The sequence below is a fragment of the Zonotrichia albicollis genome, chromosome 6 (genome assembly GCF_047830755.1).
Source record: "Zonotrichia albicollis isolate bZonAlb1 chromosome 6, bZonAlb1.hap1, whole genome shotgun sequence".
NCBI lineage: Eukaryota > Metazoa > Chordata > Aves > Passeriformes > Passerellidae > Zonotrichia > Zonotrichia albicollis.
The window spans coordinates 62,086,760-62,098,952 of NC_133824.1; the positions used below are offsets into that span (position 1 = coordinate 62,086,760).

The 12,193-nt window shown below is 42.8% G+C and overlaps 1 protein-coding gene across 1 annotated transcript in view; it reads left to right on the forward strand.

Moving 5' to 3' along the window:
- The window catches only part of MAP4K5 (mitogen-activated protein kinase kinase kinase kinase 5), a 75,563-nt gene that overhangs the window by 15,012 nt on the left and 48,358 nt on the right, over positions 1–12,193 (forward strand). Inside the window, exon 2 of the mRNA XM_074544134.1 lies at positions 11,238–11,295. Within this exon, the coding sequence (XP_074400235.1) occupies positions 11,238–11,295 (58 nt within the window). The remainder of the gene's footprint in view (positions 1–11,237; positions 11,296–12,193) is intronic.

Consider the following 12,193-nt stretch of genomic DNA (forward strand, 5'->3'; position numbering starts at 1 on the left):
TGTAGAACAGAAAAAGAATCTTCCAACTCCTATTTTTAGCTAATTTTCCTTTAACTTCTTCAATTACACAACTTCTTTATTAATTCTGTTCTGGTCACTGGTTTATTTAACAATAAAGATCAAAACACTGATCTATTTTCTTCATCAAGGCAAATTTATGCCTTGCTAATTTAAATTTTAACTTTAATCAATTGACTTAATTTTAAAATAATTTAATTTTAATTTTGTAATTGTGAGTTCATCTCTGAAGAACAGAAATTTTAAGGAGGTGAATACTGAACAGCTTTGGTGGAGGTCGATTTTTCTACTTAAATCTGTATTTTCTACCTGAATCTCTCAAGGTTCTATCACATAAATTATGATAAAGGAAAAGGAGTTGATGTGGATTTTTGCCTTTGGTTTGGAGGGTTTGAGATAACATTGGCAATCTCAAAATTGCAAATTTTAGGAGAGGCTCCTCACTTTTGCCTTTCTGAGGGATCCATCCCACTGGGTGTTAGCTGATATTTACAAAGAAGTAAAAAAATACCCTTTTTTTTTGGTAAAGAAGTAAATGATGGTCTGAAATTCTTGAGTTTTTAATTTTTTATCTTTTCCTTCAGAAATTTGTTTTCTCCCTGCCTGGAAAGCCAGATTTTTATTTTTTTATTAGGTTTTTTTGGTTTGGTTTGGGCCTTTTTTGTTTGTTTAGTTTTTTTTTTAGTTTTTTCTTTTTTTAGTTTTTTTTTGTCAGTAAAAGAAGACACATAAATATTTTCTTTCCAATATTTTGGTTGTCACATCTCTTAGCTCTTTCATCTCTAAGGAATAAATAAATTCCCCTGCAGCTGATGAAATGTATAATCTTTAATGTTACTTGGGTTTGTACTCCATAATACTGTGAGGGTTTTTTTTTGCTGTCATGGTCTATGCATTCAGCATAGAAACACAATAAAATTGTTCTACATTTATTCTTCTGGTGAATAAATCCTTTTAAAATCCATCTTAGTTTGTAGTTTAATGTATTTCAAGTATATTTTCTTGGTTTTTTTCTCTTTTCTTTCCCTATTTTATACCCTGGCCTGTAAAGCTGTTGGGCATCTGTTCATTTTTGAGTACATCAGCAGCTCCATGGGCATTCTTTGATTTTCATGGTCTTATGTTCAAAAATGTTTATTATTCCCCAGGAAAGTGAGTTATTTCTAGTAGCTTTTCAAACCACTGCAATGCACACAGTTGTAACTTGAAAAATGTTCTTTTCTGGTTTGTTTTCTTCTCCAGCTGAGTCAAAATTGGGGCCTTGTAAATTGTTTTTTTTCCCTCATGTGGTATTTGTTTGTATCTTTTGTGCTGCATTAGTTGCTAAATAATACTTTTGTGGTCAGGGTCTGTTTCTAGCTTTAGCTTTTCAGTTTTAGAAGGATGATGCCAAATATTTTGGAAAGCAGGATCTGCCAAGAAAATTTCATAGGAGAATAACCAACCTCTGCTGGGAAGCACAAAGCTGATTTCTTTTGTTGTTTTTTTCCCTCTAAATAAATGTTAAATTGTGCATTGATCTTTGCTTTATTATTGTTATCTTTATTATTGTTATCTTTATTGCCCCAGGTCCTTCAGTAATTATTACCAGGATGAGAATGAAATGTTTTTAGTGGCTACTGAACCCTCCAAAACCTCAGTGCTTCCACAAATCCTCAGCTGGTTTTCTGGGGAATAAAGGGAGTTGGCCTCACATCATTAATGAGCTGTTAATCCCTTGCTGCTTGAGTTAATTGGCCTTGGGTAAGAAAGTGCCAGAAGTCTCTCAGTGAAAGGTAGATCTCAATTTCACCAAAATTCACTCCATTTAAGCTTTATTTGCATCCTAGGGTCAGCGATGGGTTTGGGATTCAGGTTTTGATGTGGGATTTATTGAAATCCTGGCACTTGTGCACATTCCGAGTTGTGTCCTGCAGCAGGAAGTGTGGAAATGTGGGAACAGGGAGTGCCAGCTGGGAATTTTGCATCCAGCCTCGTGCTGCTGCTTGTTCTGAGGGATGAGGGCTGGCAGTGCCCATCTGGAGAGCGCCCACAAAATCAATATTTGTCCTCCTACAGTTCCCAGCTCAAAGGGATGCCTCTGTTGCAACTACAGAATAATAAACTAGTAAAATCAGCATGGAAATCTTCATTTTTGGGTTTATCCCAAAAAGCTGTGACTGCTGGTTTTTAGAGACCATTCTTTTTTAGTGTCTTGAATCTACAAAATCTCTGTGCCTTCCACTGCAGAGGAGTCTGGTACTGCTCTCCACCTCCAAAAATCCAGAATCTACAAAATCTCTGTGCCTTCCACGACAGAGGAGTCTGGTACAGCTCTCCACCTCCAAAAATCCAGAATCTACAAAATCTCTGTGCCTTCCACGCCAGAGGAGTCTGGTACAGCTCTCCACCTCCAAAAATCCAGAATCTACAAAATCTCTGTGCCTTCCACTGCAGAGGAGTCTGGTACAGCTCTCCACCTCCAAAAATCCAGAATCTACAAAATCTCTGTGCCTTCCACGACAGAGGAGTCTGGTACAGCTCTCCACCTCCAAAAATCCACAATCTACAAATCTGTGCCTTCCACGACAGAGGAGTGTGGTACAGCTCTCCACCTCCAAAAATCCAGCTGGAAGATTTCAGGGGGAACAATTTCCTCTGGATCTTTCTGCTTCCTAGCAGACAAACGGCCCTGAAAATCCAGAATGGTGCTCAGGTTTCTTTTTCCAGCAGCTGAGAGCAGCCAGATGTGAGCACAGCTGGCAGGAGGAGTGCAGAGTCCCCATGGGCAGGGACAGCTCTGCTCTGGCAGGAAAGGCTCAGAAATTTGGGGTTTTGGGGTGAATTAATTGTGGCCTTTCAGGACCTGAAGGAGCCAAAAAAAAAAAGGATGGAGAGACTTTGAGTGAGGAGTGATGGGACACAGGGAATGGCTTCCCACAGGCACAGGACAGGGTGGGATGCTGGAGGGAATTGTCCCTGCATCCCTGGAAGTGCCCAAGGCCAGCCTGGAGTAACCTTGGATGGTGGAAAATGGCCAACTGAACAATCCTTAATGTCCCTTCCAACTCAAGCCATGCTGGGATTTTGTGATTCTGTGGCATTGGTTCTGTCTGGCACAAATCAGCCGTAACATTTGCCACAGTTGTCCATTTTTTGGGGTTTTTTTTTTAAGCTTTCCTTCTTTGTTCCAATTACATTTTTAATTCATTCCTAGACCTTCAGAGGTGAAAGGATATTTTCAGTATCTGTTACAGAAAACCTCTCAGCACCAAGCAGGAAGGATTTATCCAGTCCCATACTCTCCTTAGGTTTTCTTGGCATGGCGCTGTGGGGAATTTTGGCTTGATTTTGCTTATTTTGTTTTATATAAAAGAGGGGTTAAAGCCCCAAACCATAAGACAATAAGATTGAATCCATTCTAGGAGTGTTCTGAGGTGCTTTGGGGTGTGCTGGTTTTGGGAGAGGAACCAGCACCCTGCCCTCACTCCTAAACTGGGAACCAGTGCTGGGAGCTGCTGGTTTGGGCTGGAGCCAGGGCAAGGTGGTTGTGCCCCTGACACTGAGGTTTGATCTGCTCTGAGCAGTTCTGCCTTGCTCTGGCCTCTCTGCTTGGGTTCACACGCACATTTTCAAGGATTATTTATTTTTTAGAGCTTTCAGAGGGTTTGGTTCCTTTTACAAAAGTTCTTTCTGAATGTACAGCACTGTGATGTCCTCTAGTGAAGGAAGGCTGCTTTAGACTCAAACAGTGCAGATTAACTCTTGGTGCTGTTAATTTGGGCTGGGGTTAACCTGCAGATTTTCAAGATTTTGGGTTTTTTTAGAGCTTTCAGAGAGTTTGGTTCCTTTTACAAAAGTTCTTTCTGAGTGTACAGCACTGTGATGTCCTCTTGTGAAGGAAGGCAACTTTAGCTCACACAGTGCAGATTAACTCTTGGTGCTGTTAATTTGGGTTGGGGTTAACCTGCAGATTTTTCAAGATTTTTTTTTAGAGCTTTTAGAGTGTTTGGTTCCTTTTACAAAAGTTCTTTCTGAATATACAGCACTGCAGAAAACGGTGATGTCCTCTTGTGAAGGAAGGCAACTTTAGCTCACACAGTGCAGATTAACTCTTGTTCCTGTTTATTTGGGCTGGGGTTAACCTGCAGATTTTCAAGATTTTGGGTTTTTTTAGAGCTTTCAGAGAGTTTGGTTTCTTTTGCAAAAGTTCTTTCTGAATGTACACTGTTGTGTGCTCTTGTGAAGGAAGGCAGCTTTAGCTCACAAAGTGCAGATTAACTCTTGGTGCTGTTAATTTGGGCTTGGGTTAACCTGCAGATTTTCAAGGATTATTTATTTTTTAGAGCTTTTAGATTGTTTGGTTTCTTTTACAAAAGTTCTTTCTGAATGTACACTGTAATGTGCTCTTGTGAAGGAAGGCAACTTTAGGCTCACACAGTGCAGATTAACTCTTGTTCCTGTTTATTTGGGCTGGGGTTAACCTGCAGATTTTTCAAGGATTATTTACTTTTTTAGAGCTTTCAGAGAGTTTGGTTCCTTTTACAAAAGTTCTTTCTGAATGTACAGCACTGCAGAAAATTGTGATGTCCTCTAGTGAAGGAAGGCAACTTTAGCTCACAAAGTGCAGATTAACTCTTGTTGCTGTTAATTGGGATTTGGGTTAACCTGCAGATTTTCAAGATTTTGGTTTTTTTTAGAGCTTTCAGAGATTTTGGTTCCTTTTGCAAAAGTTCTTTCTGAATGTACAGCACTGTGATGTTCTCTAGTGAAGGAAGGCAACTTTAGGCTCACACAGTGCAGATTAACTCTTGGTGCTGTTAATTTGGATTTGGGTTAACCTGCAGATTTTTCAAGATTTTTTTTTAGAGCTTTCAGAGAGTTTGGTTTCTTTTGCAAAAGTTCTTTCTGAATGTACACTGCTGTGTGCTCTTGTGAAGGAAGGCAGCTTTAGCTCACACAGTGCAGATTAACTCTTGGTGCTGTTAATTTGGGCTTTCTGAGTCATTTTCTGACATTTTAAGAATCCTCAATTCTGCATTTGAGGTGTTAAACTGAGCTGGTAAAGAGATTGTGTTTGAGAAGAGCAAACATCTCCTTTGCAGTCATTAAGAATATATTGCTGATATTTGTTTTTTCCAGCTTTAGTTACAAAGCATTTTTTAAATCTGTCAGATTTATGTAAGTCACAAGTGTAAGCAGAATTGTGTAATTAATTGTAGTAAACACTAGGAACATTTATTTAAACTTTGCATTAGGACATAATTCAAATTCTGTTAAGAGTCCAGCAGATCACCATCCACCAAGAATTCCCTGTTTTGATGCTTTTAGGGCAGCCCATAAAATGAGAGACATTTCTTTGGGTCTCTTCAGCTCTTGGCACTGCTGGATGTGAATTCAGAGATGCAGGAAGGTGAATTTAAGTCTGTTTGATGATGCTGTGAGATATGAAAATGAAAACAGAGCATAATGGGAATTTCCTACCCACACAGAGCAGGTTAGGAATTAGAAAGTGTCCGAGGTCAGGAACTGGGAAGGAAAGGTTGAGTTTCACTCCCAGGGCACGAGGTCAGGTACAGTTAATTGTAATTGTAAGCAGAATTGTACAGTTAATTGTAATAAACACTAGGAACATTTACTTAAACTTTGCATTAGGACATAATTCAAATTCTGTTAGATCACCATCCACCAAGAATTCCATTTTCATGGTGTTAGGGCAGGCCATAAAATGAGAGACATTTCTTTGGGTCACTTCAGCTCTTGGCACTGCTGGATGTGAATTCAGAGATGCAGGAAGGTGAATTTAAGTCTGTTTGATGATGCTGTGAGATGTGAAAATGAAACCAGAGCAAAATGGGAATTTCCTACCCACACAGAGCAGGTTGGGAATTGTAAAGTGTCAGAGGTCAGGAACTGGGAAGGAAAGGTTGAGTTTCACTCCCAGGCCACAGGGTCAGGTACAGTTAATTGTAATAAACACTAGGAACATTTATTTAAACTTTGCATTAGGACATAATTCAAATTCTGTTAGATCACCATCCACCAAGAATTCCATTTTCATGGTGTTAGGGCAGCCCATAAAATGAGAGACATTTCTTTGGGTCACTTCAGCTGGGTGAGAGCTCTTGACACTGCTGGATGTGAAAGGTGAATTTAAGTCTGATGATGCTGTGAGATATGAAAAGGAAACCAGAGCATGATGGGAATTTCCTACCCACACAGAGCAGGTTGGGAATTGTAAAGTGTCCGAGGTCAGGAACTGGGAAGGAAAGGTTGAGTTTCACTCCCAGGGCACAGGGTCAGGTACAGTTAATTGTAATTGTAAGCAGAATTGTAGAGTTAATTGTAATAAACACTAGGAACATTTATTTAAGCTTTGCATTGGGACATAATTCAAATTCTGTTAGATCACCATCCACCAAGAATTCCATTTTCATGGTGTTAGGGCATCCCATAAAATGAGAGACATTTCTTTGGGTCACTTCAGCTGGGTGAGAGCTCTTGGCACTGCTGGATGTGAATTCAGAGATGCAGGAAGGTGAATTTAAGTCTGTTTGATGATGCTGTGAGATATGAAATGGAAACCAGAGCAAAATGGGAATTTCCTACCCACAGAGAGCACGTTGGGAATTGTAAAGTGTCAGAGGTCAGGAACTGGGAAGGAAAGGCTGAGTTTCCCTCCCAGGCCACAGGGTCAGGCCCCTTTTGAGGGGATGTTCAGTGCTGGGACAAGCTGGCAGCACTTGAGGCTGCAGAGCCTTGTGCTCAGGGGTGAGTGGAGCTTGGCAAGGGGTGAACAGGCTGGGCAGGCAGGGCAGGAGGCAGGGCTGCCTCAGGAGCTCAGTCAGGATGCAGTTAATGGAGACACGCTCCAGCAAACAGCTCCTCTCTGAATGGGGCCCTTGATCCAAGGCTGGGCATGAGGCAGCGACCGTGGGGAGAGGAGAGCGTTTCACCATGGACATTGAAAATACTAATTTGGAGCCTGCCAGAGGGATGTTCCTGCATGAATAAATCTTCTCTTTGTAGTTAGGAACAGGACACTGAGCAGATCCAAATGTCCAAGATTCCCCCATTTTTGAGCACCTCCCGTGGCTCAGCACTGGGCTGGAGCTGTTTGGCTTGCACTGTTGCAAACAAATCAAACACAAGTGCAGGGAGCATAAGTGCAGTTAACTGTTAATTGTTAAACCAGTTCTGTGTGTTATTTCTGGTCACTGCTGCAGAATGCCCTCCCCAGCTGTGTTCCCTCAGGTGTGGTGCTTGGGTGTGCGGTGGGAAGCGTCGCACACTGGGATTGCCACGGGCCCCACCTCGGCTCCCACTGCCCCACAGCAGCTGCTGGGGAGGAAACTCAAGTCTCAGTGGGAAAACCCAATTGTTTTTGTGTGTGTGATCCTACAGAACTCTCCCAGCTCCCCAAAACACTCCTACTAACAGAGCTGTCCCAGTGGGGTGGGATATGCTTGATCACTACAGCAGTGCAATGGGATATCCAAAAAAAAAAAAAAAAAAAGGAGTACTTATGTTTGTATTTCGTGTTTTGTTTTGTTTTATTTTTATTTTGAACACAGATTCCATGTGATGTTCTGCAGTGTTAGTATTCAGCTGCTGAAATATTCTGTGCTCAGTGGGATGCTGTCACTCCTCCCCTGTCAGGATGGGGGACAGCTGAAGGGGTGACCAAAAGGCTGCTGCCAAACTCTCCTTTCTCAGTAAATGAACTCTGTAAATGACACTGAGCAAATGAAAAGCCAAACTCTCCTTTCTCAGTAAATCAACTCTGTAAATGGCACTGAGCAAATGAAAATTTGGCTGTGGTTCACCTCATTCTTGTTCTGATCCCATTCTTGTGTGGCTCATGTTGGAGCTTTGCAATCCTTCTGCCAAAATCCTCTAGTTTTAATTTTCATCCTATAGGGAACCTGGTCTTCAGCTCTGAGTCTCATGAAATAAAATTAGGATCAATACTACCAAAGGGCAAAAGCCCTGTCTTCCTCTTGGAGAAGGTCTTACAGCAAATATCTTGGGAATTTGGGACTTGCTTCTGTCCTGGAACTGGACCACGTTGCTGATGGAGATGTGGACACCAGCACTGAGTCTGTCAGCCTTTAGTGTCAAATAAATTCTTAGGAGATTTTCTTATATATTGAAGGGATCAAGGCCAGAAGAATTAAAGACAATAAGACATCTAACGAATCTTATCTTCCTTAAAAGTGAAATATATCACCAAGGTTCATTTTATAGATGTCATCTTTATGGGATAAATGCATATAATTGATTATTTCCTTTGTCAGTAATGGCTCACGAGATACTGAACAGGTCTGGATTGCTTGGCATGGAGTAACAGCTTCCCTGGCTTCTGGCTAATTTCAAAAATTTCAGCTGATTTTAAATTGAAATTGAAATACAGAGGAAATTTCAAGGGATGAGGAGGAGGCAGATATTAAGGAGATGTAAATAACATGAGTTGAAGAACTGTAATTTCTTAGTCTGTAGTTCCCCCTCTGCAGTGCAGAATTATATCAATAAGACAGACTGATAGATCATTAATTTATTTTTCCCATTAGGGATTTACATTTTTGTCAGATACCATTTCTAGTCAGATTTCAGGTTTGATTCACAAGCCAGTGACGTTGGCTTTGGCGCCTTCCTGTCTGTGGCTTCCTTGGTAACTGCACAATTCTTTAAAAAAAAAAAAATAGAATGATGCAAACTGCAGCGAGTCGTGGGAAATGAAGATTTCTTTGACTAACACATCCCAGAGCGATCTGAGGAATCCTGATCTGACACTTTTCACATCTAGGTGTGTACAGGGAGAACCAGTTTTTAGCCCTGGCCTTGTTGCATTTGTAATGAGAGCAGTAATCCATTATTGATGGAGTGACAGGTGGCCCAGGGAAGGTGGAGCTGGTGCCAGCCAAGAGCAGGGAACAGAAGCCTCTGGTGACATCTGGGTGCCGTCCCCTGGGGAGCATTTTGGGTGATTTCTGTGTGCTCACAGTGCCAGTGTCATCTAGAATGGAGAGCTAAAACCATTCCTTGTCTGGGAGCACCCCCACAGGGATTCGAAGGATCAGGGAATATTTGGGATGTTGCCTTTGGTTCTGGCATGGACAGGAGTTAATGATCACGTGTGGTCTCGGTGTCTGGTGGAAGAGGAAAGCTGTGGGACCAGAAAACACAGACAACCCGATAGCTTTAGGTCATAAATACCAACCCAGTGGGGACTTCTGTGTTCCAGCAGGCAGAGTCTGAGGGTTGCAACCCAGAATAGTCCAAGCTATAGATTAAATATGAGCTTAGTGGTGATGTTGGAAAGCAGCAGGACAGGATTTAGTGGAGCTGTGTCGTGTGAGAGCTGGGAGCCAGGAGCTGCAGCCTTCCCCTGCCTGAACCTTCAGCTCTCAGCCAAGCAGACTTTGGCAGGCTCCATCCATTCCTTCAGGCTTCAGCACGACAGGGGCAGTCACTGCTGCTGTGGAAAAGGAACATTTGTGCGGAATGGGATCCTTTTGGTGCTCCAGAGGTGAAGCTGACACTCTGGAATGGTGCAGACAGCTTCACCTGAACATCTGAGCTGCTCCTGGACAGAAGCACAGTGTGTGTCCCTGCTGGGAACATCCCTGCTTCACATTGCTCTGACAGGACCAGAGCACTCCTAACCCTGTATCCTAACCCTTCATCCCACTGGCATCCACCTGCTCCTTCAGCATTTTGAAGGACACCAAAGATTCTGCTGTGGTCTAAAACAAAAAACACCTCGGTGGGAAGGTGCTTTCAGAAGTGGTGAATGTTTCCTTTGTGGTTTGCAGATGACTCTGAGTGATTTGGTCTGCAGATGTTTGGGTCCTTTGTAGAATTGTTCAGATTCTCTTTGAGATCAGCTTGAGTCATATTTGTGTCCTTGGCCTGAGTTTGAAACCCATCTCGTGTCTTAGCACTGCAGGATTTTGAAAGGTCAATCAGTGGGTTTGGTTTGGTTTGGTTTGGTTTGGTTTGGTTTGGTTTGGTTTGGTTTGGTTTGGTTTGGTTTGGCTTGGTTGGGTTTTTTTCCTGACTGGAAAGCCTTTCCCTATTTTGAAGCTTGAGTAAGTATTGATAAAACTCAGGGGTTAATCCTTCAGTCTCTTGATCTTCCTTTTTGAAGGACTTTTTAAATAAGAAAGTTTTAGATTTCTTGTCCATGCACAGGAGAAGAGTGTTCTGTAATGTCTCCCTTCACGGGGTCAAATCTCCTTTACATCCTCATCTTCAGTTCAAATTGATATAACTTAACCCAGTTTTCCCTCCATTTTCTATACTCCACCTCTTCACCAGATTTCAGCTGTTCAGAAGATCCTACATATTTGTTAGGGTAAAAATGAAACAACTGGGGTTAAACTCCTGTAACTCTTGGATGTTCAATCTAATTAAATCAGGTTGTGTGTCCTGAATATTAGCCTGAGTGATTTAGTTACTAGAAAGTGTTCACAAAATCCCCTCTTTAAAACTTTCCGTATCTGAGGTTCCTGTGACATCTTCCAGCCCTGAATTCTCAGTTGAAATTTGGAGCGCATCCAGAGAGGACAGTTCTGTAAAGGCGTAATTGGCGCTGCTGCTGCTTCTGAGGAGGAGGAGGAGGAGGGAGCAAGGAAGGAGTGTGCAGAGTGCAGTTGTGGCAGGAGCTGTGACTCAGCCCTGGTGCCTCTGCTGCCCCTCTCAGTTCCACTTTTGGGCACACCATGAGATGGGTGAGCCCCTGCTGCATCCTGGAGCGCCAGGAACTTCCCTTCAAGTGGCCTTTGAGAGGGGTGAGCTCTCATTGCCAGGCTCAGCTTGGACATGAGGAGGAATTCCTTCCTCTGAAGGATGCTCAGGGGTTGGAGGGGCTGCCCAGGGAGGTTTGGAGTGCCCATCCCTGGGGACAAGGGGGTGACAGTCACAGCTGGGATGACCTTGGAGAGCTTTTCCAGCCTCAGGAACTCTGTGATTTCATGTTTTAAAGTCTGCAAAAGAGCTGTCAGGAACACTTCACAATTCCAGCCAGGCTGGTGCTGAGCTAATTCCAAACCCAAATTATCCTCACCCACGTTGGTCTCAGCTTTGCATTGTATTTGTATCAGACAACATCTTATTTTTGCACAATCTGTAAGACTGTGAAGTGCCTTGATTTATGATTAAATATATCTTAACTATAGCTAAATATCTAAATATCCATCTTAACTACATCTAAATACATCTTAACTCTCTTGTTTCAGGCTAGAAATCTTCACACAGGAGAACTGGCTGCTGTAAAAATAATCAAGTTAGAGCCTGGTAAGTTTTACATTCTTTCCTGTATTTTTGAATCACATTTTCATTTTTTCCATGTGTTTATTTTCACCCACTGTGAAGTTCTAGACAAAAGAAGTGTTTGGGGTTGTTGTTGTTTTTTTTTTGTAGTTCCAGTGGTTAGATGACAGGAAGCCCTGCAGGATGTACCACTGCTCTTGGCCGTGTCATGCTCACTATTTCCTTGTTTGTTCTTATCTGCCTGATCAATTTCTGCATGAGGAGATGTTGCAATTACAACGTGTTGTTGGTACAAAGAGGAGATCAGGGCCAGATGGTGGATTGTGAGCTCTGAGGCAGCAAAGGGAGTGGGAGTTGAAGGGGGAAGGGATCAGGCCGGGATCCCAGCTCCCACCAAAGGTGCACTGGGAGAAGCAGAGCCCTGCTTTGGATGTGTCATCTTTGCTTTCTGTGCTGAGGGAGGGGGTGGCTCCTGCTGCCCATAGAGTTTCTGCCTCTCCTCCCAAAAGCAGGAGGCCCAGGGGATCTCCTCTGCTGCCCAGGAGTTCGGTCTGAGTCCTGCACAGAGAGAATTCCAGAATCCTGGAATTGTGTCCTGAGTGGAAATCACAGAATCGCAAAATCCCAACATGATTTGAGTTGGAAGAGAACTTAAAGACCATCCAGGGCTGAAGGGCTGAGGGGAGGGTTCATTTTTATTTCTGGTTGGTTCTGTGCAGAGAAAGAAATGGGTTTGAAGGCAGAAGGTAGGAAGAGCAGGGGATGCTCAGGGGAGAAGTGAAAATCTCTGCCTTTGGGTGCCTGGGATGCTCGGCCCCCTTGGCATTAATTGACATTATTAATTGGCTGCAGTGCCAGGGTTAATTAGGCACTGGGGACGCAGGGGGATCCCTCACGCCCTGTGTGAGCTGCTGGGCCAGTT